General features: G+C 37.5%; 1 protein-coding gene across 1 annotated transcript; it reads left to right on the top strand.

Moving 5' to 3' along the window:
• Positions 1-931: 931 nt before the first annotated feature.
• LOC127650186 (thyroid hormone receptor-associated protein 3-like) lies at positions 932-24077 on the top strand. The gene is made up of 11 exons (XM_052135439.1): positions 932-1217; positions 6705-6857; positions 13495-14256; positions 14760-15347; positions 15470-15645; positions 16067-16178; positions 16318-16393; positions 17740-17900; positions 20867-21152; positions 21323-21469; positions 22519-24077. The coding sequence occupies exons 2-11, from the start codon at positions 6730-6732 to the stop codon at positions 22753-22755; spliced, it is 2673 nt and encodes an 890-aa protein (XP_051991399.1). The 5' UTR covers positions 932-1217; positions 6705-6729; the 3' UTR covers positions 22756-24077.
• The last annotated feature ends 1379 nt before the right edge of the window (positions 24078-25456 follow it).

The following is a 25456-nucleotide window of genomic DNA, read 5'->3' as shown; positions in this document are numbered from 1 at the left end:
CGATCATGATTTCAAGTGCAATTACTCTTCCTACAGCGCCCTCTAGTGCTCTGCTTATGCATCAAGCACTAGGAAGTGTAATCAAGCTTGAAATCATGATTGTCTAGAGACTGCAATGGCAAGATGCCCATTGAAAAATGAGTTACATTTTGGTCTGTTCTCACCCCAAACCAATTGGATCACTTCAGAAGACAATGACTAAACCACTGGAGTCATTTGAATGACCTTTATGCTGACTTTATCCTCTTTTATGGAGCTTCAAAGTTTTGGTCACCATTCACTTGCACTGAAAGGACTGAAGGAGCTGAAATATTCATCTAAAAATCTTCCCACATATCTGGGATGGCATGAGGGTGAGTAAATGATGAGAGAACTTTCATTAACTTTCAATAACATATATGGTAATTATATATATTATAATGATATTTATTATAATATAATTATTATTATATTATTGACTTATTATTATTTTCTATTATATTATTACGCACAGTTGACTAAACTTTGATTTGAAGGCTAAACATGTTTTTAAATTCATATTAAATTTCAATTAAGTCATTTTAAATTGAACAGTAAAAGCTTTTATAAAGTTTAAAATAATAATTCAAGAATGGTTTCGCTGTAGTGAAACACATTTGAGAAATTTGTTTGGGAACAAAATAAAACAAATCAACAAACAAATATGAAAAATTAGGTTACAACTGGTTTTGAGCCTAATAATAATATTCATAATAATAATAATTATAATAATAATTAATATTATTGATGTTATTGTTGTAATTAGTTATTATTAGTTGTTATTATTTCTATTATTAATTATTAAACTTTGTTTAGAATGCTAAAAATGTTTTTAGTCGTCTGAAATTACAAGTGTGTGTGTGTGTGTGTGTGTGTGTGTGTGTGTGTGTGTGTGTGTGTGTGTGTGTGTGTGTGTGTGTGTGTGTGTGTGTCGACGACGACGACGACTTGGAAGGTTTGAACTGTCTCGCAGAAACCTCTTGCGTTTCCTGAAGGGAACAAATGGCTTCTTCTCAGACATGTTATTTAACCTAACATCTTAAATTACAGAATTAGGAGAGCCAATAGGACAAAGAGGATACCTTTATAGAAAATAAGACATATATTGATTGAGTGTTTGTTACACACGCCATTGCTCCGTCTCGTGCACGTATTGCTCAGACTGCTGCGCGCTCGCGCTAATCACATTCGTCTAGCAAGTGAGTCTATCTTTATTTATTTATTTATTTTTACACGGTAACGTTTGAATGTGAGTTGTGTTCTGATTGTTAAACTACTTAAATGTTGCTTTTGTGTTATTTTCATGTCCTTGTGGGCGTTTTGTTTGCTGGAGATGTGCTAATAGTGCTAGTGTTAGCATAATAGCTAATATCAACGAAACACCCCAGTTTAATCGGATATTCAACAATGTTCTGGGTTTTTTTTGCCGCATAAGTTGAGGATTTAATATGTGATCTGGAATCTGTACTTCTAAATGACGATATAATGTAATTTATTGTGGAGCCAGATATTATCATTCTGACCGCATGTATCTTGTGTCAGTAAATGCCTTTAAACTTCGTCTCAGCGCTCATAATGAACCTTTTTTAATGAGTATGAATGTTGAAGATGAAATCCAGTCTAAATGTACAACTGTAATGTTTCTGATATGCGTTAAATTAATAGGTCTACCCATTTAGGCGAGGGAAGTGAAAATGAAAGTGTTTTTGGATACTTATGATAATGGATTGTAAAACCCATTATTGCTGTTAGTTTTGAAATAAGTGTTTTTACAATTTACTATACAAAATATAGCTGAATAATAGTAGTAGTGGTTTCTTAAAACCTACTGAAAAACTAGTTGCTGCTAGTGTTTTGGGGTATTCCAATGGGTCACTGTCTAGTATAATCATATATCTAGATGATATTTAGGTACCTAGTGAGCTGACTATATCTAGACAGCATTTTAGGCACAGAGTTGCTAGTGTTTTGGGTTATTTCAATGGCTCACAGTCTAGTATAATCATATATCTAGATTATATTTTAGGCACCTTATTTAGGTACCTAGTGAGCTGCCTATATAGACAGTATTTTAGGCACCGAGTTGCTAGTGTTTTGGGGTATTCCAATGGGTCACAGCCTAGGAAAACGTCTATCTAGATGATATTGTAGGCACCTAGCGAGCTGCCTATATAGACAGCATTTTAGGTACAGAGCAGCTAGTGTTTTGGGGTATTCCAATGGCTCACAGCCTAGTAAATCGTCTATCTAGATGATATTTTAGGCACTTAGTGAGCTGCCTGTCTAGACAGAAGGGGTGAAACAATTAGACGACATTATCACATTTTCATTGTTGAATAGTCGTTTGATCACATTTAACGTAACATGAGATCACAATTAACTAATGATGGTGCACGAGAGCAGCACTGCAGTTCGCGCCTGACTGAGGAGAGGAATAATTACACAGATCACTGTCCAGATGCACTCTAAACTGTCCAAATAGCTTCAGGTGATGTAGATCACAAATTATGAGGGAATTATAATAAAAAAATGAAGCTCTGTCGTTGTGGAATAAGTGGAGCCGGAGCTCTTTAAAGGAAACACCCAGGCATTACATCCTAAATCCTGTTATATTGAATGCGTTATAGCTTTATTAAAGTTAAAATAATATGGCAGCAGATCATGTAAATATCTACAAAGTCCTAAACTCTGTGCATTCAGCGCCTCTTCTATGAGTTGTGCAAATGTCCCGATCTAAGGGGGAGAGATTGAAACTGCACCCAGCTGATGCACACTGTCGCGGGACGCTCATCCCTCGAGCACGCACTTGCTGCAGCTAGATTATAACGTGACGGCTCGTGAGTTATTGACTCATAATATGTGTCACTCTGCATTTCTTATCTTGAAGAAAATTGGCAATTTGGCAAGCTTTATTAATATGAGGGAGTTCGTTTTTTTGTGGGTTAAAGATGGTTTGAAGTGAACCGAAAGGAGAGAGAGGTGAAGTCTTCGCCCCATTATACACTGCAACAAAATACGTTTTTGTTTTGGCTAAAACTCCTTTAAAACAATGTACATTTTCATTAGCGCTATACTGCAGAATAAAACATTGTTTTCTGAGAATGTTGAATATAATATTAAAAATACAAATATTTTAAAATCTCCAAAGTCCTTTAAAAAGATGCATTCACATGAGAAGCCGCACATAAGATATTTAGACTTACTTTTAAAGAATAGATCTGGGATACAAGTATATTTTGTCTTTACTGCACTCACAGAAGTATAACCAAGTGAAAAAATACACATATACAAAATACACTTACTGTATATTTAAGATTCATTCTCTTAAAGTCTAAATATCTTATGTTGCTTCTCAAATAAATTTATTTCGTTTTTTTAGACAATTTTAAAATGTCCTCAGTCAGTACTGATGATTAGATCAATTCAAATCCTTTAAACTTCATGCATGTCCTGGATTGATTGAAAACTAGCTGCACCAGTTGGGCTTGATGGCCTTTTGTATTTCAACGTTGAAAACCAAAAACCTGAAGGACTGGGATAAAATTGTTGTTTGCTATCTGTGTCCAGTTCCTGCTTTTACTGTGAATGCAAATACATAGACAATTTAAACATAAGAGTCTATCATGCATACAGACACACCCTAATGTCTTCCCAACCTGAATAATACTGCAGTTCAATTCACTAGGGTTCTGATGATACTAGATGAATGCAATAAAGGAGAAAATAAAGCAGGCGGATTTATTCAGTAGCCTTCATGTAGGCTTTTGTAAATGCTTATAATTATTTAGTAGAATAATGGTTAACCAGTGGATTGTTTTTGCAAACTTGCTAACCTGCTTAATTGTTACTTTACTATTGTTAAGTATCTGAAACTACTGGTCTCTATTAAAGATCTCTGTCCAGTACCTTAGGTCGGCTGTGGCTCAGTTGGTAGAGCGGGTCGGCTGCCAATCTCAGGGTTGGCGGTTCGATTCCCCACCCACCCGACTCCACATGCCGAAGTGTCTTTGGGCAAGACAGTGAACCCCAAGTTGCTCCCAATGGCAGGCTAGCACCTTACATAGCAGCTCTGCCGCCATTGGTGTGTGAGTGTGTGTGTGAATGGATGAATGAGTAACAGTGTTGAATACCGTTAAGGTTAAAAAGGCGCTATCTCATGTAAACAATGTCCTGATTATGTTAAGACCGATACGGGCATTTAATTTGAATAGCTTAAAAATACAGAAAATGCTAAAAGAATTGTGTGTTAGAAGCTATTTTCATAGCTGACAGATGCTACATCCAATGACAATATTTCCATGACTTGTTTGCTTTCTGCTGAATTATTCTACAGGAATATACAGGATAATATACAGGAGTTCAATTCAAGTTAAAGGAATAGTTCAAATTATCATTATTCACCTACCCTGATAACATCCCAGATGTGTATGACTGTCTTTCTTCAGCAGAACACAAATAAAGGTTTTTAGTAGAAGATAGAGCTCTGTCAGGTCATTATAATGCATGTATACGGGTGCCAGTAATTTGACGGTCCAGAAGTCACATTTAGGCAGCATAAAAGTAATCCACACGAGTCATTCAATAAATGTCTTCTGAAGCAAATCAATACGTTTGTGTAAAAAGATAAATTGACAATTGAAGTTGATTTTAAAGTTTACTTTTTTTTTATTATCGACTTAGTTTCTTACATAAACGTATTGATATGTCGGTGCCTAAAATGTATGGAACTCGATACCGAGCCCTAACTATTCTTTAAGCTCAGTTGACCACATTTGTGGTGTAACGTTGATTATCGCAAAATTGAATTTTAATTTGTCCCTTCTTTTCTTAGAAAAAGCAAAAAATCGGGGTTGCACTGTTTCAAGTCAAGTCAAGTGGTTTTTATTGTCGTTTCAACCATATACAGTTAGTACAGTACACAGCGAAACAAGACAATGTTCCTCCAGGACCATGGTGCTACATAAAAACAACAAAGGACCAACACAGGACCACATGAGACAACACAGCGAAATAAAATACCTATATAAAATACCTATATATATATATATATATACCTATATAAAGTGCACGTGCAAGCGTCACAAAAGTACTGGGACAGTACAACAAATTACTGACAATGAACAGGACAATAGAGACAGTGCAGCACGATCAGTACTCAGTAGTGCAAAAAGATGACAGTTTCTAAAATGTAAACATAACATACTATGAGATAATGTTCTATGCACATAGCAGTTATTGAGGTAGCAGACAGTTATAAAGTGACAGTAATTAAAGTGCAACTCAGGACACGTGTGTGGTGTGTCAAACCAGTCTCTGAGTATTGAGGAGTCTGATGGATTGGGGGAAGAAGCTGTTACACAGTGTGGCCGTGAGGGCCCGAATGCTTCGGTACCTCTTGCCAGATGGCAGGAGGGTAAAGAGTTTGTGTGAGGGGTGTGTGGGGTCGTCCACAATGCTGGTTGCTTTGCGGATACAGTGTTTTTGTAAATGTCTTTGATGGAGGGAAGAGACCCCAATGATCTTCTCAGCTGTCCTCACTATCCTCTGCAGGGCTTTGCGGTCCGAAACGGTGCAAGTCCCAAACCAGGCAGTGATGCAGCTGCTCAGGATGCTCTCAATAGTCCCTCTATAGAATGTAGTGAGGATGGGGGTTGGGAGATGTGCTTTCCTCAGCCTTCGAAGAAAGTAGAGACGCTGCTGGGCTTTCTTGGTGATAGAGCTGGTGTTGAGGGACCAGGTGAGGTTCTCCGCCAGGTGAACTCCAAGGAATTTGGTGCTGTTGACGATCTCCACAGAGGAGCCGTCGATGTTCAGCGGAGTGTGTTCACCTTGTGCTCTCCTAAAGTCAACAACCATCTCTTTTGTTTTGTCGACATTCAGGGACAGGTTGTTGGCTCTACACCAGTTCGTCAGCCGCTGCACCTGATGAGATTAACTTACCATTGTAAGTGGGGCACTTACAATGGAAGTGAATGGGCCAATCTGTTAATTTTTAAATACTGTTTTACCTCTGACAAGACGTTAACAATACGCATGTAAACATGATTTTAGTGTGATAAAATTGCTTGCAAACCTTTTCTGTGTAAAGTTATTTTCAATTTTACAAATTTGCTACCATGACGACGTAACTTGTTAACGGTAAAGTCCTAAACAACTGTTAAAATTAAGAGTTTAACAACTTGACAGTCCAAGTAATACATGCGTTTCAACGGAAGAATTAATGTAAGTGCTTTTATAAAATTAAGGCTTCACATTGCTGCCTTTTAAACCCTACAAAATTGGCTCCATTCACTTCCATTGTAAGTGCCTCACTGTAACCTCGATTTTTTGCTTTGTTAAAGAAAAGGAAGGACAAGTTGAAATAATTTTTTGTGGTAATCAACATTATGCCAAAAATAATGTCGAACAAGCTATTTGATTCAAGTTTACCAGAACATTAAATCTTGCGTTTGAACCAATGAAACCTGTAAGTTCACTGACAAGTTTACTAAAAGTCTATTTTTTGGTGTTTAAAGGGTGTCCAACCATTTAAGGTCTATCAAACTTTGGTCGTAAGTATCTTGGTGGTGTCCTTTTTTCCACCACAATTCTTTGTATCGTAATGGTACATGGTAATACTGCAAGATCGAGAGAACTGTGGTACTTATGTTGCAGTTTGGCAATAACTCCATTTCCTTGCCTTTTAGGTCTGAAGATACTGTGTGTGCAAGGATGTCTAAGCCCCCGAATTCTGCATCTCATTCCCAGTCCAGATCAAGGTCCCGGTCTAGATCAAGGTCTTACACTCGGTCTCATTCGAGGAGCCGCTCTCGGTCAAGGTCCAGGAAGCGTCGCTACAGGTGCACAAAGTCTTAACTTTTACTATTCTAAAGTAGTTGGTAATTTATCAGTTGCTTAATAGTTATACCAGTGGGCTTCTCTTATTGTTTGGAATTTCAACAAGCATTTATAAATAATACTATAAATATATGTTTAATGAATTAATTAGAGCCCAACCCAAATTTTTGGATTGAAAACAGACCTTTTCTATGTGGATTGTGCACCAATTTTGCACAGATAAGAGTATGCAAAGCTACTCAGAAGGCTGCGTTCTTAAATAAATATTTTTATCAAAGAATATTTGACATTATTAGTATACATTGTCAACAAATTCTAGAAATGAACACTGAGAAATAAATAAAAATACAATAAATAGCTAAATAAACATCAGTACTGTATGTTCAGTATCAGTCAGTTGCTGACCATTTAAATAAAGAATAAAATAAAATTATTGCTAAATACATATCAGTACTGTAAGTTTAGGATCAGTCAATGGCTGACCATTTAAAGAGCACCTATTATAGTTCTTAAACGTGTCTAATTTTGTTTTAAAAGTCTCATACAATAGATTTACACGCATCCAAGGTCAAAAAACACTTTAATTTGCTCATATTTGAAATTGCAGCATTACCTTTTTTACAGGTGTCAAAAACGACTCGTTCAATGATCCGATCTAAAGGATTCATTCTAAACTCCTCCTTTCAGAGAGTCTACTCTGATTGGTCCGTTCTAAAGCATTCATTCTAAACTCCTCCTTTCAGAGAGCTACTCTGATTGGTCCGTTCTAAAGCATTCATTCTAAACTCCTCCTTTCAGAGAGCTACTCTGATTGGTCCGTTCTAAAGCGTTCATTCTGAACTCCTCCTTTCAGAGAGCTACTCTGATTGGTCCGTTCTAAAGCGTTCATTCTAAACTCCTCCTTTCAGAGAATCTACTCTGCTCTGATTGGTCAGATGTCCCAGTCTGTTGTGATTGGTCTACTGCTTAGTGTAGTGTTTGAGGGTGGGTCAAAGCTGTTTGCGAGCAGCCAATGAAGACCAGAGGTGGGTTTTTTGTTACACATTACGTAAGTTAGTACAGGAAGTAAGTCTGAAATTACTAACGACTTGTTTCAGTTGTTCAGAATCGGTTCTCTCTTTTGGGAGTCAATAACTTAATTTGTCGTGCACTTTGATTTTTTAAAACTTTGCAGACTTTTTTTTACATTCACAAACAGCTTTATAACACACTACATGAAAGGTAATATTTGAAAAAACCTAATAGGTGCTCTTTAAATAAAGAATAAATGAAATGGCTAAATAAACATCAGTACTGTTTAGTATCAGTCAAATGCTGACTATTATAATACTGCCAGTCAATTAGGGGAAGGTTGTAAAACAAGAAGCATTTACACCTGCTGAGTCAAGAGATAAACCGCGGCAGCGGGTGTTAAACTGTATTCTGCTATACAATCTCAGGGGAAACTTTCAACAGTGGAAAACCAGTCTTTTAAATATTACATTTTGTAAATGCAACGACTGGAATTATTCAGTTGAAGGGGGTACTAAAACTGTGAATCCTGATTAAAACAGTTTGGTGAATACATGTTTACACATTAGCTTCCCCTCAGCTGATAAGGTATGAAATAGGGCTGCACGAGTTGGGGAAAAGGTCATATTGCGATTATTGAGGCTAATATTGCGATATGCCATTGCGATATAATAAACAAATGGTATCATGAGTCAACTTGCTTGGTTATCAAGGAAAATGCACAAATAGATTACTGATAATGCTGAAATGTGTATTTTTCAAGTCAAACATACAAACTAGCAACAACAACAACAACTATAAATGAACAGTGTTTTCAAATTAAAATGATATTTTTACAAAATTAAATAATAATATTTTTGCATTACTGCCAACTTATTTTCTCAATATTTCATCTAAATAAAATAGAACAATAAATAAGAACATACACATTTTCATGAAAATAAGATTGTCCAAACAAACAGGGACATTTAAGCAGGATGTAACATGTACTTTGTATAAACTCTTTTGAAAAGGAAACTGGATATAAAAGTGTGGTTCACGCAAACTGGTATTTCCAAATCCTCTTTCTAATAAGTTCTACTTATCGCTGGTATCTCTTGTCCAGTGTGTGGATCATTTTCTATCTCACTTTTCTACATTTCTCTGTGCTGTTTCAAAATATCGCCATATAACCAGGGTTTTTCCTGGCTCAAAATGAGGCGGAGGTGGTACTATAGTGATCAAAAAAGTGATGTTAAAAACACGTAAACATTGGCTTTTCGTCAATACACTACTAATGACCTGCCAACTGAATACTAGTGTTAGTTTCATCAGCTGTTTTTTTTATTTAATCTTAGTCTTAATCCTGTGTCAAATGTCCTTTTTAGTTTTTATCATATTTAGTCAACATAATCCTATTTCTATTTATTGTTTTTAGTCGTTTTGTTTGACAATGTCTGGGCATTTTTTATGTTGTTTTAGTCACTGAACACTGTAAACATTTTAGCCATAAGAGTAGCATTTGTCAATCTTGTCTATCCAAAATCTATCTAATATATATATATATATATATATATATATTGTTGTTGTTGTTGTCATTTTAGTGTTATTTTTCACACAAGATTGATCTTATCATGATGATGACGTTGCGAGCTGCAGACAGCAGGGCGAGAGACGAGCATCTCCGTGTTAGAGTACGCATCAGCCGACAGAATTTTAAATCTCTCCCGGTCTGGACTCCCGCTCAGATTGGGTCTCTTCCGCGACTGGTTGAAGCAGTTCTGACCGCACAGAGAATGACAGTTTTGGAGTTTGTGCTTATTTACATGGAACGCTCCCGTATTATTTGAAGCTTAATTAAGGATGAAATAAAGATATTTCGCCATGCTGTGATCTGTGTTTCTATCAGACACTGGAGCTGCAGCGCTCCTCTCATCTAACATGTCATCATTATAGACTAGTCATCTTTTTATTAGCTGTGTAGAAAATTGCCTATCATGTCCACACATGCACTTATTTATTTAATAAAATCACAGCATTTTGTCGTCATATAATCGCACTGGCTGACATCGCGATTGTGATATGATTAATCGTGCAGCATTAGTATGAAAGTAGCTATGTGGTTTGCTATAAGCTTGTTGTCACGGAGAGTAAAAAATGGTCATTGTTTATTTTCCAGCTTTGCGTCTCACCAACTAGGTAACAATATAGCGTGAAATCAACCCTCTACAGACAATCCATTACCGCACTGTTGTCTGCTTATCTGCAAAAAGATGCTCTAATGGTTACCTTTCAATCTGCTGTGTTTACTGACTGCACTGACAAACTATAGATGGCTAACATAGCAAACAGATGTTATAACCATGAGTGACATGGTTGTCAGGGACAGGGTTAATGTTATATTAGATATATTGAAAAGGGAATATGATTGGGTTATGTTTATTAACTTTCCAGTATGTATTTCACAAACTAGTTAGCAACTTACTGTGAAGACACCACTTAACTCCGCAATGTCAGCAGAATCACAGGCAGTTCAGCTCTAAGCAATGGAGTTGGTGCATGCTCTGCTGGACAAACTACGTTATGACACTATTCTAAATCACCCTAAACTTTGTTTTCTGCATTTATATGTTCTGAAAAAAAGTTTTATATCTGTGCATATCGGAAAAGAGATACACTGATACTGATATATCTCTGAAAGGCTAACATCGGCTGACCGAAAAATCGGTCTGGCACTAGAATGAATAAATGTGAAAGTCAAACATCATTCTAAATTTCTTCAACATCATTCTTAAGTGGTTTGACAAGCATAGTTTTCTTTATTAACAATAGGAAGTTGGGGCAAAACATATAGAAGGGCTTGTTAGGTTTTCTTTAAATCGCTTAGCCAAACTACACTTTCCAGCTTGTACTGTGGACAAGTGTAATGAAGACACTTTCAAAAAAACAGGTGGTGTGGGGGGCATTCTGCTTCTAGAGAACATTTTGTTGGACAAATATTTGTTTGCCAGTGTGTAAGATATGAAACGGCAATGTTTTTGGATTGTTGTCCCAAAAGGATATTCTCAAGAAACCAGTCAAGAACATTTGTCACATTTAACCCCAAATGAATTGTCAAAAATATGGACACTTAAGCTCATTTGACCCTTTAGGAGTACACTGGCATATAAAAAACAGATAACTGCTGTTGTGGATTAACATGGGCTGCTTTTAAACCACTGTAATGTCACAGCTCAGAAAATAGCTTTAAATAGTTTAAAAACAGCTGCACCTAAGCGCTCTATCACGCCCTTGATTTAAGGTCATTAACATTCAAATAGAAACAACCAGGATGTGATACAGTTGAAGACAGAAGTTTACATACACCTTAGCCAAATACATTTAAACTCAGTATTTCACAATTCCTGAAATTTAATCGTAGAAAACATTCCTTGTCTTAGGTCAGTTAGGATCTCTACTTTATTTTAAGAACGTTAAATGTCAGAATAATAGTGGAGTGAATTGTTTATTTCAGCTTTTATTTCTTTTATCACATTCCCAGTGGGTCAGAAGTTTACATAATTTTTTTTAGTATTTGGTAGCATTGCCTTTATGATGTTTAACTTGGGTCAAATGTTTTGGGTAGACTTCCACAAGCTTCTCACTAAAATTGCTGGAATTTTGTCCCATTCCTCCAGACAGAACTGGTGTAACTGAGCCAAGTTTGTAGGCCTCCTTGCTCGCTTTTCAGTTCTGCCCTACAATTTTCTGTCATGTTGAGGTCAGGGCTTTGTGATGGCCACTCTAATACCTTGACTTTGTTGTCTTTAGCCATTTTGCCACAACTTTGGAGGTATTCTTGGGGTCATTGTCCATTTGGAAGACCCATTTGCAACCAAGCTTGAACTTCCTGGCTGATGTCTTGAGATGTTGCTTTAATATATCCATATAATTACCTTCCTCATGATGCCATCTATTCTGTGTAGTGCACCAGTCCCTCCTGCATTAAAGCACCCCCACAACATGATGCTGCCACCCCCATGCTTCACGGTTGGGATGGTGTTCTTCAGCTTGTAAGCTTCACCCATTTTCCTCCAAACATAACGATGGTCATTATGGCCAAAAAGTTCCATTTTTGTTTTATCAGGCCAGGGGAAATTTCTCCAAAAAGCAAGATCTTTGTCCCCATGTGCACTTGCAAACTGTAGTCTGGCTTTTTTATGGTGGTTTTGGAGCAGTGGCTTCTTCCTTACTGAGCAGCATTTCAGGTTATGTCGATATAGGACTTGTTTTACTGTGGATATAGATACTTGTCTACCTGTTTCCATCAGCATCTTCACAAGGTCCTTTGCTGTTGTTCTGGGATTGATTTGTACTGACCACTCTGCTCTACTTTCAAACTACATTCATCTCTAGGAGACAGAATATATCTCCTTCCTGAGCGGTATGAAGGCTGCGTGGTCCCATGGTGTTTATACTTGCGTACCCTCGGGCATTTGGAAATTTCTCCAAGGATGAACTAGATTTGTGGGGGTCCATATTTGTTTTCTGAGGTCTGCAATATTTTGATTTTCCCATGATGTCAAGAAAAGAGGTATTAAGTTTGAAGGTAGGCCTTAGAATACATCCACAGGTACACCTCCAATTCAGTACACCTCCTATCAGAAGCTAACTGGATATTTGTCTAAAGGCTTGACATAATTTTCTGGAATTTTCCAAGCTGTTTAAAGGCACAGTTAACTTGGTGTATGTAAACTTCTGACCCACTGGAATTGTGATATAGTCAATTAAAAGTGAAACAATCTGTCTTTAAACAATTGTTGGATAAATTACTTTCATGCACAAAGATGTCCTAAACGACTTGCCAAAACTATAGTTTAGTAATAGTAAATCTGTGGTGTTGAAAACCTTTTTTTTAATGACTTCAACCTAAGTGTATGTAAACTTCTGACTTCAGCTGTACCAAGGATGATTATCCTCCTATTTGCCAGTCTCTTTGTGTTGTTTTTTAATTTAATGTTGTATGTGTCCTGTGAGTGTTAGAGTTAAAAACGTTTCACTTTTGTCTGGCTTGACTACCCCGTTCCACTTTGTGTGCTTTCCAAAGTCTTTGCATGTCTTTCCCGCAGTCAGGAAGTTAGCTATTCTGATTTGTTAATGTTACTCTTAATAACCTTTTTCCAATGAAAAGACTTTGTGTTGGTGGTGTAGTGAATGTGTTTGGTTTAGTTAGTGGTAAATTTGGATCATAACTTCAGTAAAGCCCTTGTGCTTTGTGTTATGTCCAGGAAATTGGTACTTGTATAAAGAGAAGGACAGATTTCATGGATTGGTATTTTATGTAGATGGTTAAGTTTGCAGTTCCTTTATGGGTATTTTCATTATATATGATATTTTTTGGGTTGATATAGCCTATGTAACTTGGAAAGTTTATGATTAAGATATACATTTAAGCTGCACAATCATACATTCAGTGTTAAAAGGAGCTGCAAGAACAGCATGTGAAACAGCATGTGTGAAATTTAAAGGAAATGATATAGCACTTTGTCAATGAAAGCACATAACTTAGCCAAATGGTCTTTGCTTGCACATTGCAAATACAATAGTGATTCTATGGTGCCCTTAAGTGGTCATGAACCATAATTATATCTCTCCCTCTGCATCCTTTAGTTCCAGATCAAGATCCCGTTCACATAGCAAGGAGAGGAACTACTCTACCAGAGATTTTCAGGGCAATCGCGGATATAATCGTGGTTTCCGTGGCTACCGGAGGCCGTTCCAGTACAACCGGGGCAGAGGGCGTGGCTACTTCCCGCGAGGCAACTATCACAGAGGTGGTGGCACCTATGGTTACCGTTCCAACAACTGGCATGGCCATAGAGACCAGCAGCAGCCATACGACCATTCTTACAGTCCCAGGAGGGGGCGCTCTCGGTCCCACTCGCCCCGTAAGCGCACAAGAAGTAGAAGCAGATCGCGCCATTCTGACAGATCGTCCTCTGGGCATTCCAGACGCTCAAGCTCCTCCTCCCACTCCTCTTCTCCACGACGACGCAACTCTAGCGCCGGAAGAATCCATTCAAAAGATGCCAAGGGAAGGATCTCACCTGGCGAGAGTAAGGGATCCACCAAGGAAGCATCCAAGCCTGCGGGAAGTACCCCTGACGAATCTGCCAGTAAATGGGAAGGCCTGAGCGATTATGATGGCAGCCCCAAACGCTCGGGCAGTGCAATATCTACCGGCGGTCAGTCAGAGGCTAAAGTGTCCCTTTCTGGAGGTGCTGGCAATGGTGGTTCACTGTGGCGGAGCATCGGTCCTGCCAACAAAAGCCCGCCGGCAAAGGAGTCAACTTCAACTAGCTTTGGCTTCTTTTCCAAGGAAGAAACGAAGGCAGAGGACAAGTCCGCCTCCATCTCGACTGCTTTCAAAAAGTATGTTGGTTCTTCATTTTTTTTGTCTTTTGGATGTTTTCCCTCTTTCGTTTTGTCCTCTTGGCAGTTTAACGATAACCACCACTCTCTCAAATGTGTTTAGTCCTTGTACAGTGACAAAGATCCTTGGAAGAATAGAGCTTATAATGGAAACCAGCTAATTTCAAACTCAAATGTCACAATCCAAAACTTGCTGGGCATTTCCCTGTGCTATGAGGTTGTTTGCAATCCCATAATTTAGGAGAAAAGGTTTTAATGATGTAAGTATGGAATAAAAAACCCCATCCTGGTTAGTCGTGTCTGCATTTCTGCAAAGTTGAACCATAAGTTTGCGCATGTTTTTTGTCTTTATCGTTTATGTTGTAAGTAGCTTTTCTTGTCTTGCGGTGAACATTCAAAGGTGTCAGAAACTCAATGTCAAATGGTGTGAAAATCTCAGTGTAGTCCAATACAGTTTGCTCCTTGATGTACGAAAATGTGATTTACATCTGATCCTTTACCAGGTTTTTGGCAGAAAAGAAAAAGCCCTCGTCAGACAGGGATAATGGCAGGGATGAAGCTTTATCCACGGGAGACGCTGACAATGAAAAGAGCAGCGTTAAATCTAGAGGCATTTTCGACACAACGGATTCTGGCTATGATGGCTCAAAGACTGATAAAGGACTTCCTTTTCTCGACCTTGAGGAGGAGGAGTACCGCCAGGAAATGAAAGATAGGAAGAATGAGGAAGAGTCCAAGTATAAAGACAAAGTCCCCCTCTCATTGCGAGACTTTAGCGAGGAGCGTTTCGGCAAATGGGACGACTCTGTCTATCTCTCCAACAAAGCTTCGTCACGGAGGGATGAAGACGTCGAGGAGGAACTGGATGTGGAACTTTACCGCAGTCGGAAGCACGCGACAAGGAAGGAAGAGAAGGCCGCCAAGAAGAAAGAAAAGAAAAAGAGCAGGATAAGTCCGTCCTCTCTGTCACCCTCTAAAGGCAGGCCAGTGTTCCCAGCTGGAAGAGAGTCCTCACCCCCAGCTAAATCCTCAGTGAAGAGAGAACCAAAGTTTAATTTCAGTGTAAAAGCATTTACTGATGAAGGAGAGAGGTATGCATAGAAAATGCTGTTTCTGGAAATCACATTTTCTGCTTTTCTAGTCATGTTAATAATGTTGGCATTTCTGTATGACTACTGGATGCATGTGTATCACTCTCATTGCTTTTCCTCAGCTCATCAGGTGCATTAGGTAAAGAAAGACATTTATCACGGGATCTCGTGCACCCTGGTAAAAAAGATCACGAGGAGTTTCGCTCAATCTTCCAACATATTCAGGCTGCTCAGATTCGCAGGAGCCCTTCAGAGCTATTTGCTCAACACATAGTCACCATAGTACATCATATTAAAGGTAATTCTTGTCTAAGCTAGTGGTTATGTACAACTCTTGTTAGTCTATAAAGGGATGGTTCTCTCAAAAATAACATTTGTCATAATTTACTCACCCTCATGTTATTCCAAACATGTATGACTTTTCCCTGTAAAATGCAAAAGGAGATGTTAGGCAGAATGTATGGAAAAAAAGACAATGATGAAAGTGAATGGTGACTGAGGCTAGCATTCTACCTTACATCTCCATAGTTTAATTTTATTGTAAATGCTTCTGAATGCTTTGGTTTGGAACAACAAGTGAGGGTGTGTTTTGTGTTATTCTCAATGTTCAGTCCTCGGACCATTTTTGTGTGAATTGTAATGATATTTTGGCTTTTTTTTGTACTTGTACTTCAATATGATGACATCCAGGAAATTACTTTTTTACCCTATGAATATAGCTCAACATTTCCAGTCATCTGGGATGACTCTGAATGAGCGATTTGGATTATACCAAAGAAAAGCGGCAGAGATGGAAATGACGAAGCCAAAGAAGAGTCCTGAGATCCACAGGTAGGAGGAGCATTGCATTCTGATTCTGTTCAACTCCAAGTATAAAAACAACCATAAATACTCCTTATTAATTATGGTTTATTTACCTTGTTTTCTTCTCCCATTCATAATTCCTCCGTTTTTTTTTTTTTTTTTACAGGAGAATCGATGTGTCTCCCAGTGCTTTTAAGAAGCACTCTCACCTGTTTGAGGATTTCGAAGAGAGCGGCTACAAGGTGACCGAGCGTTTTCAAATCTGAAATTCCTGCCCAAATGTGTACCAGCTGAAACAGCAGAAATGTGCAATGAGGTCTCTAATGCTAATACACAAGAACCCCAATTGCAGTCTTGTATTACTGAGCTTTATGCTCTCACCCTCCAGCCTTTGTCGTATGATTAATCGTGGGTACATACTTACCCAAACAAAATGGCTAATCAAATGGAAGTGACAAATGATCCTGTGTCCAAGCCTTTCACTGGACCGCTAACCAATACCATAGTAAGTATATCTCCTCAAAAATGTGTTTATAAACAAACGTGAGGCTCAGTACTAGTCAATATGAGGAAAACAAGGAGCATGCTGCTGTCTCATTAGATTTGTGCATTTTCTGCCATCAAGTCACTTGTTAGATATATGTCACAATTTCAGTGGATGTCTCAAAGTGTGATATGGTATATTACATCACATTACCTCTCAGATTACACAATATCGCTGGTTGTGTTACATCTTGGCCAAACTAAATTCTGAGACCAACCAATAATTTTCCTAAGTCAGAGAGGGTGACTGAATTAACTAAGGTTGGATTTTTGAGGTTATTCGTAAAGTGGCCATTAGATGGAGTTTTTCAGCTGGGTTTTGACTGTCAGGATTATAGTAATCAGCCTTTACAGTGTGAGTAAACCGTTTTCAATGTGTTCTTGTTCATATAGTTTTATTCTAGCTAACAATTCACATTTGTATATTATTTTCCCAGGTTAACCCAACTCCTTAAATTCATCTTAAGTCAAAGTTGAATTTTAAGTTCAGTTCAAAACATGATTATTAAAAAATGCATTGTAGTCCAACTTGGTCTGGCAAATCTTATGCTGCATTCACATAACATTGGAATTACTGTAATTAATGTTTACGACTAGTAAAAACTGTTTACGTCAAACTCACAATTACAAGTTGGATATGGCATATTTTATGTAAGCTCCAACTTCCGTACCTTGACCGTTTTTACATCATGTAAAAACAAAGACAATGGCTGCAGATTCAACCATTAAAGATGGCTACATACTGTATGTCTGTTTAATGTTATTGTGTTTTAGCCAACATTACCTGATGCACTTTTTTGGTTCAGGATTTTTCAAAATAATGTAGAGAATTTATGGTGCGTTTTAAGTATTTTGGCATCATTGATTAAAAAGTTGCACGTGGATCTATTTGCCATTATGAACGTTTCCATAAAAAGTTATGTTTGGAGTTTGTTCGAAATTATGGTTATTTTGACATGGCATTAATCTGGCCTTGAAGTTTTTATCTTAAGTTTACTGGGTGTGAAATTAGTTAACACTTCGGGTCATTGTTGTGACTCCACAGGATCATGGTAAAAAGCATGAAGGTGATTCATTGGACCTTCGATTGGATATTGAGCGCCGTAAAAAGGACCCTAAACGAGACGGGGGAAAGAGTTCAGCTGGGTCACGGACGCCTAGCCATGAGCTCTCCCCTGACAGATCCTCCAAACACAAGAAGTCAAAGTAGGTTTCATTTGAGCCTTTATTCTTGACTGATACTGTAAGTTTGTTTAACTTATCTATTGTCATTTACATTTTACAGTTTATTGACTTTTTGTTAATATCTAAAACAGTTTTCTTGTAGGATGACGTATTTCCCAGGTTTTTTTTTTGCAACGAGTTTGAAGCAGCTCACGTACAGACTTTATAAGCTTTACTTTTTGAGAAGACATTGTTAGTGTATTGGCTAACATTGTAACAACATCCATCATACATAATATAATCAACATTGATGACATTATTGCAATATGTGCTTAAATAATTGTTATTAATCTTCTTAATTGCAATTATTTGCATACTATACTGTTTTGGACTTGGTCCAATTATAACTATTTATATCTGTCTTACATCGCTAAGATGTTTTTGTGATTATTCACTCCAGTGAATGCAAATCTATTCATACATCCTCATACTTCTGAAACTTTTACTGGAAATGAGCATCAATGGCCCTGTTTACACCTGGATCTAAGATGCATTGTGGGCAGTTCAATCAAAAGTTGACAAGCAAGTCACATCACTGCTTAAAAAGCTTTTAGAATTTTTATCACAATCTAAAGAATCTATTATAGAATTGTCATAATGTAGAGGATTGACTAACATTTGTCCCATATATTATAATTGTTTATGGAATGTTTATATTTATCAATTGTTTGATATCTACAGTTGAAGTCAGAAGTTTACAGACACTTGGGTTGAAGTCATTAAAACCAACCAAAAAGTCATTTGTAACCACTCCACAGATTTCATATTAGTAAACTATAGTTTTGGCAAGTCGTTTAGGACATTTACTTTGTGCGTGACACGAGTAATTTTTCCAACAATTATTTACAGACAGATTGTTTCACTTTTAATTGACTATATCACAATTCCAGTGGGTCAGAATTTACATACACTAAGTTACCTGTGCCTTTAAGCAGCTTGGAAAATTCCAGAAAAGGATGTCAAGCCTTTAGACAATTAGCTTCTGATAGGCTAATTGGAGTCAATTGGAGGTGTACCTGTGGGTGTATTTTAAGGCCTACCTTCAAACTCGGTGCCTCTTTGCTTGACATCATGGGAAAATCAAAAATAAATCAGCCAAGACCTCAAAAAAACAATGTGGACCTCCACAAGTCTGGTTCATCCTTGGGAGCAATTTCCAAATGCCTGAAGGTACCACGTTCATCTGTACAAACAATAGTATACAAATATAAACATCAATAGGACCACACAGTCATCATAACGCTCAGGAAGGAGACTGCATTCTGTCTCCTTGCGATGAACTTGCTGCAAAAGTGCAAATCAATCCCAGAACAACAGCAAAGGACCTTGTGAAGATGCTGGAGGAAACATGTAGACAAGTATCTATATCCACAGTAAAACAATTCCTATATCAACATAACCTGAAAGGCTGCTCAGCAAGGAAGAAGCCACTGCTCCAAAACCACCATAAAAAAGCCAGACTACAGTTTGCAAGAGCACATGGGGACAAGGATATTTTTGGAGAAATTTCTCCTGGTCTGATGAAACCAAAATCGAACTGTTTTTCCATTATGACCATTATTATGTTTGGAGGAAAAAGGGTGAGGCTTGCAAGCTGAAGAACACCATCCCAAACATGAAGCATGTGGGTGGCAGCATCATGTTCTGGGGGTGCTTTGCTGCAGGAGGGACTGGTGAACTTTATAAAATAAATAGCATCATGAGGAAGGACAATTATGTGGATATATTGAAGCAAAATCTCAAGACATCAGCCAGGACAATAAAGCTCAGTTGAAAATGGGTCTTCCAACGACCCCCAAGTATACCTCCAAAGTTGTGGCAAAATGGCTTGAGGACAACTAAGTCAAGGTATTGGAGTGGCCATCATAAAGCCCTGAAAATTTTTGGGCAGAAATGAAAAAGCGTGTGTGAGCAAGGAGGCCTACAAACCTAACTCTGCAGAGGAATGGGCCAAAATTCCAGCAACTTATTGTGAGAAGTGGCAAAGTGTGTGTAAACTTCTGACTTCAACTGGATGCATCTCCATTAATCACTTGGTTGGATTTCAAGGGTAAAGTCTCTGATTTCATGACAACATACATCAATCTCCGTGTTGGTATATTACTGCATGATAATAAAGTAAAAGAAAATAAATGTAATATTTTTGCTCCATTTCTCCCCATTATTCTTGCTATGAATCCAAATGTTATTTTGAGGATTACCTGTATTAACTGAGCTTCAGGTGTGAACAGCAGAAGATCAGTGAGGTTCTGTGCATGGTTATGGTTGCACGTTTTCAATTTTCCAATTGAACGGTTATTTTCTTTAAAACCACAATTTTCTGACAAAGTTTAAAACTCTTGTATACTTCGGTTTTGACACGAACACTGAGTGCCTACGCATAGTTGAATGCTATAATAAATAATTCCAGATGCATGAAAGCATGACTAGAAAAAGCATGCTGAGCACATTCAGTACTTGAGCACTCTGTCGATGACCAAATTTGCATCCTGCATCTAACCAAAGTTCATTTTGGGCTTTAGTGCATTGGTTAAGTGACGGGTGAGTTTGCAATGTTCATTGCTATTCGAACGGATGATTGTGTACTCTACGAGGCCAGTGCAGTCTCATGTTTTTTCGATCTCTTTTGACAACCTTCAAAAGTGGTTGAAGTGGACAAATCACAAAATGTTTTAACCAAACACCTGTCTTTACCATCGTCCAGTTTCAAACAGATCCTAAAGTGCACATTAAAACCCTGTGTAAATGGGGCCATTGATTATAGAACTGTGTTTTAACTTTGAAGACTATGGCTACGTTTTTTGACAGTTTTCTCTACACCCTGTAATCTTAATCTGAATAACTACAGCTCTTTGCTCCTCTGTCATTTCAAACCATATATTAAGCGCTGACTCTATCTCTGTAGCTGATTGAATAGATCGTTTTTAACTCTGTTCTCATTTCTAAAGGAAAAGCAAGAAGAAACGAGAGCGCTCTCCTTCCTCTTCCTCCTCTTCATCTTCCTCTCCCTCCCCTCGTTTGTACAGAGGGAGGGAGTTCCATGGGGAGGAGTTTATGGAGGGAGGAGGGGGGTTTAATAAGGCTCGTCTGGGGTCCAGGGAGTATCTCGGGCCCGTGGAGCGCGGCGGCCCTCGGGACTATGAGGGTCATATGGACAGGGGTTATGAGAGGGGCAGAGGAGGTTACGATCGAGGAGGATACGACAGGGGTCGAGGGGGTTATGACAGAGGATTTGTAAGTACTCCGATGCTTTGTGACATTGATGGGGCTTATTGATTTGTCACAAGAATTATTTTAAAAGATCATGATATTTTCATTTATATTTCGAATGCCAGCTTGCTACTGATTGTGACTGTAAAATATGGTCTATCTACAGCTGATTTGTAGTTCTCTTGTATTTGCAGCCTAGAATGAGAGGTAGAGGATGGAATAGAGGAAATTTCCCTGGCAACAACCCCAACAATAACCCTCAGAATATGGCCGCCCCCCCACGCCCCCAAGATGAGGAGTGGGACCCTGAATACACCCCCAAGAGTCGGAAGTACTTCCAGGTGAGCTTCAGAATCAAACCATGTTATATTGACAGTTATTATTGGTCAGTAGGTTTGGGTTCGATTACTTTTTCACACATCAATAATCATAAAAGTTGCCCAATGGTTATCGATCTATATAGGCATTTTTTCAGATATAAACAGTCTGTGATACATGATTTAATTTAAGTGTGTGGGTTTGTTTTGATATGGGGATACAGTATTAATTTTATTTGTTCAGGTCTTGGAAAAAGTCTTAAATTTTATTTTAAAAACTCTGCAGCATTCTTGATACAAATATAATATTAAACTATAGACATTGTCATAACTGTATGATGACAAATTAAATGTACAGAAAATTAAGGCTGTGTTCTATCAAGGCTTTTATAATATATCTCTATACCAAATCCAAAACTGATTTATTATCATAAATGTTTTGTGCAATTTCTGAGGATAAAATGGATCGTTTTTGCCATTTTAATGTTTTATTTAAAAGCCATCATTGTTTTTTATTTATAGGCCTAAATTGCAAATGAATTAGACATCTATTTTTATTTATCATTTAACAAAAGAACATTTTCAGTCTTTTAGCAGATTTTAATCGCATTTAATTTATAACAAGTGTCACGATTGATCGTGTCTGCAGATGCTTGTGTCTTTCAGCTTTTCTGTCACTTAAAATGAGCGAAAGGAGAAATATATTAATCATAGACATCTAATTGATTCGATTTTTTTTTCATGCTGTATCTAATGAAATGCAATCCTTTTATGGTTAATAATACATAAAAAATCACTCTTAGTAAATACATTTTAGTAGCAATATTTTTATGTGAGGATTGATCCTCTTGATACAACATCAGAATCGTAATTATCGGTACTTTAGGATCGATTCACCCTTCAATTAGTTGTTAATTATCAATTTGTTTTGAATATTTTACACATTTCTATTACTTGAAAGTGAACAAAAATTAAAACCCTTATTTCAATTCGTTCGTTCATTTAACCCCCCCTCCCCCTTTCTCCCTTTTTCTGTTCATTTTTGTTTCTCATATTCTCTCGCCCGACTGTAGCATGACGATCGGGACAAGGAAGGTGAATTGAAGTGGTTGGAAACTCGTGGGCGAGGCAGAGGAAATTTCCCACGCGGCAGAGGCACTTTCATGATTCGCAAGAGTGGCGGCAGCCCCAAATGGACCCACGACAAGTTCCAGTGTAACGCTGAGCAGGGAGACATGGGAGATGGCATCACAGAGCACATCCTCAAAGATGACGACAAGTCAGGGGAAAACACTACTTCCAAGCCATAGATTATGAATAAACCGATAGTTCACCCAAAAATGAAAGATTTTTTTATTCATGCACATTATTGTTCCAAACCTGCACGACTTTCTTTAATTCCATGAGAGAGAGAAAATAAGATGCAATGAATGCGAATGGTGACGGAGACTAACATTCTGCCTAACATCTTGTTTTGTGTTCCACGGAAGAAAGTCATTCAGGTTTGGAACAGTATGAGGATAATTAATGACAGAATTTTCATTTTTGGGTAAACATGCCGTCTGTTTACTCATCCTGTCTCTCGACAACTGTAGTTCAACAGCAGCTAGCGCAAAGTGAAGCACCCTGAGAAATGTGTCCCTGATGCCCCATAAAGCTGATGTGGGTTATATAATCCTTCTCACATTCTATAATTTACAATGGGAAACGGCTTCTGTTTCTTTTTTCTCATCATCTCTGATGTTATTTTGTAATTGATCCTGTAAAGAGAAGGTACCCTGCAAAGAATGCCTCTGTACAAATATGTTGTTTGTGGTCCGTACAGATGCATATGTTTTTTTGTGTGTGTGTTTTTAAGTGCAATAGAAAAATCAATGCACCTGTGCCTTAGATTTAACTGCAGTTTTACTGTTAGTTTTTTTTTTTTTTTTTTACTTTTTTTATTAATATTTTGCTGAGAGATTGCCCCCCTTTTATTGCATGTAAATTATAATTTTTCCCCCTTTTATTTGACAGTCTCATTGGTCTAGGTTTTAGTGCATCATTGGAGCGTATCCTTATTTGGACCAATCCACTGTACACTGGAGGTCTAACGTTTGGATGCCGAAAGGGCATAGTAAAATGGGTTCCCTTTCATATGCGACATCCAATTTAAATTAGTTTATTTTCTGCCCATAAATGACAACTTCAAATGCAAAGAAAAAAAAGAGAGAAAAAGGTGTCTGATTCTAAGGAAATAAAATAATTTGTTATAATTTTTAGATCAGTATTCATCTGATTTTAAAGTAAGAACATGCAAGCAGCTGCATGGAATGTGCATTTAAACAAAACCTATGAACCTACATGTATAATAGTTATCACCTGCATGTCTTTAGATCAGACCGTGGTGCATTTACAAACATTTGACGAGAAACTCATTAACATTTGTGTGCTCCACTGTACTATGCTGATGTGTTATGGACAGGAACTGCATTTGAGAGAATTCAAATAGGATTCTGCTGCTTTCTGTCCCTTAGACAACCTGCTATGTGATGACATAACTGTAATGCTGTGACTCAAAACTTTTGTTAACATTTTACAAATTGCTCAGTCAGTACTTTCAGTCTCCATGTTGATTTGGAAATAAATCCATCCTTTGTTTGTTATAAGTCGTCTTGTTTTTGTTTGAAGCTATATTGGCCCATTAAGACATGAGTTGCAACAGCTGCTTTCAACAGTTGGGTATAATTAACTTTTGTGTGAAGAGGTTCAGCTGCAGTTATGCAATGAGATGCGAAACGCTTTTATGATTAATACGTTTTACATGCCTACTGTTTCACATACTATTTATAAATAAAAACAGTATGCAGTAGACAGTTCGCCTTAAACTTTTCACAGCAGTAGAAATATCTGTCAATATTTTGTTCAACTTCACATAATGCTGCCAACATCTCCATGGAGCTTTTGGACGTTTATAGGAATAACATTTAAAGGGACTTTAAGGCATCTGAAGAATGTGAATTTAAAGAAAACTCTTTCCAAGGACATAAATGAAAACCGTTTTTCAGACAGAGCGGGAGTATGGAAAAAGGAAAAGCGAGCTGAGAGCCAAGATATTAAGAGTTATGGCATTAAGGCCTTCTTTTCCTTGTGGAGGTTTCGTCTTGACATTTGTGGCACAATTTCATTTCTAATACACTGACTTAAGAGTTCTGTCAAGCAGTTATCCATATGTGAACATTTTCATGCTTGGGAGTGTTAATCATTGGTATTACCTTAATATATATGCTATACTGTATTTACAGATACATCAAATATAAAGCACTTTATAAAATAAAAATAAACAAGCAAGTGCTTGTAAAACCAACCACGCGCAAAAAACCCACGACAGAGCACTTGTATTGAAATGAATGGGAGAAATTGGAACGCTCAATATGACGGAGGTAAAAATAGAATTCCCGCCATAAAGGTAAAAGAGCCAATCACCGTTCAGATACAGACATCGTCTGTCAGAACGAGAAAATGCACGTGCTTATTGACTGCTGATTTGAAATATGTTCTTTTATTGTAATCCTGACCAACCATTTTGGAGATTTTGGCCTTTCCGCATTCAAGTAGATAGGAGCTGCATGTAATCTAGACTTGCTGCAAAATTGCTGAAAACTTGCGGTAAATTCACCGCTTATTATTTTCATACGCGAATCAGTTTGTTATTTACGGAAGCCCTGAACAGCATTCTGGAGAAAAAAATAAATAATAATAAAAATTGTGTCTCAGTTCCTTCCTGAGCCTAAGCCTTACATTTGTTTCTCACTTAAATGTTTATTTATTTTTCTCTCTCTCTTCATAAAAACAAAACAAGTTTTTTCTCTCTAAAAAATGATTTCTCTCTTAAAAATATATATATTTTTTCTCTTAAATAATTTTTTTTCTATTCAAATTTATTTCTTTTTTTTTTTCGCTCTTCAAAAAAAATTTATTATCTGAAAAACATGTAATCTTATGCTTTTAATGCTTTCTCTGTTCTCCGGG

The sequence above is a fragment of the Xyrauchen texanus genome, chromosome 10 (genome assembly GCF_025860055.1).
Source record: "Xyrauchen texanus isolate HMW12.3.18 chromosome 10, RBS_HiC_50CHRs, whole genome shotgun sequence".
NCBI classification, from domain to species: domain Eukaryota; kingdom Metazoa; phylum Chordata; class Actinopteri; order Cypriniformes; family Catostomidae; genus Xyrauchen; species Xyrauchen texanus.
Note: the sequence above shows the minus strand (reverse complement) of the source record. Positions and strands in the feature narration are given on the sequence as shown.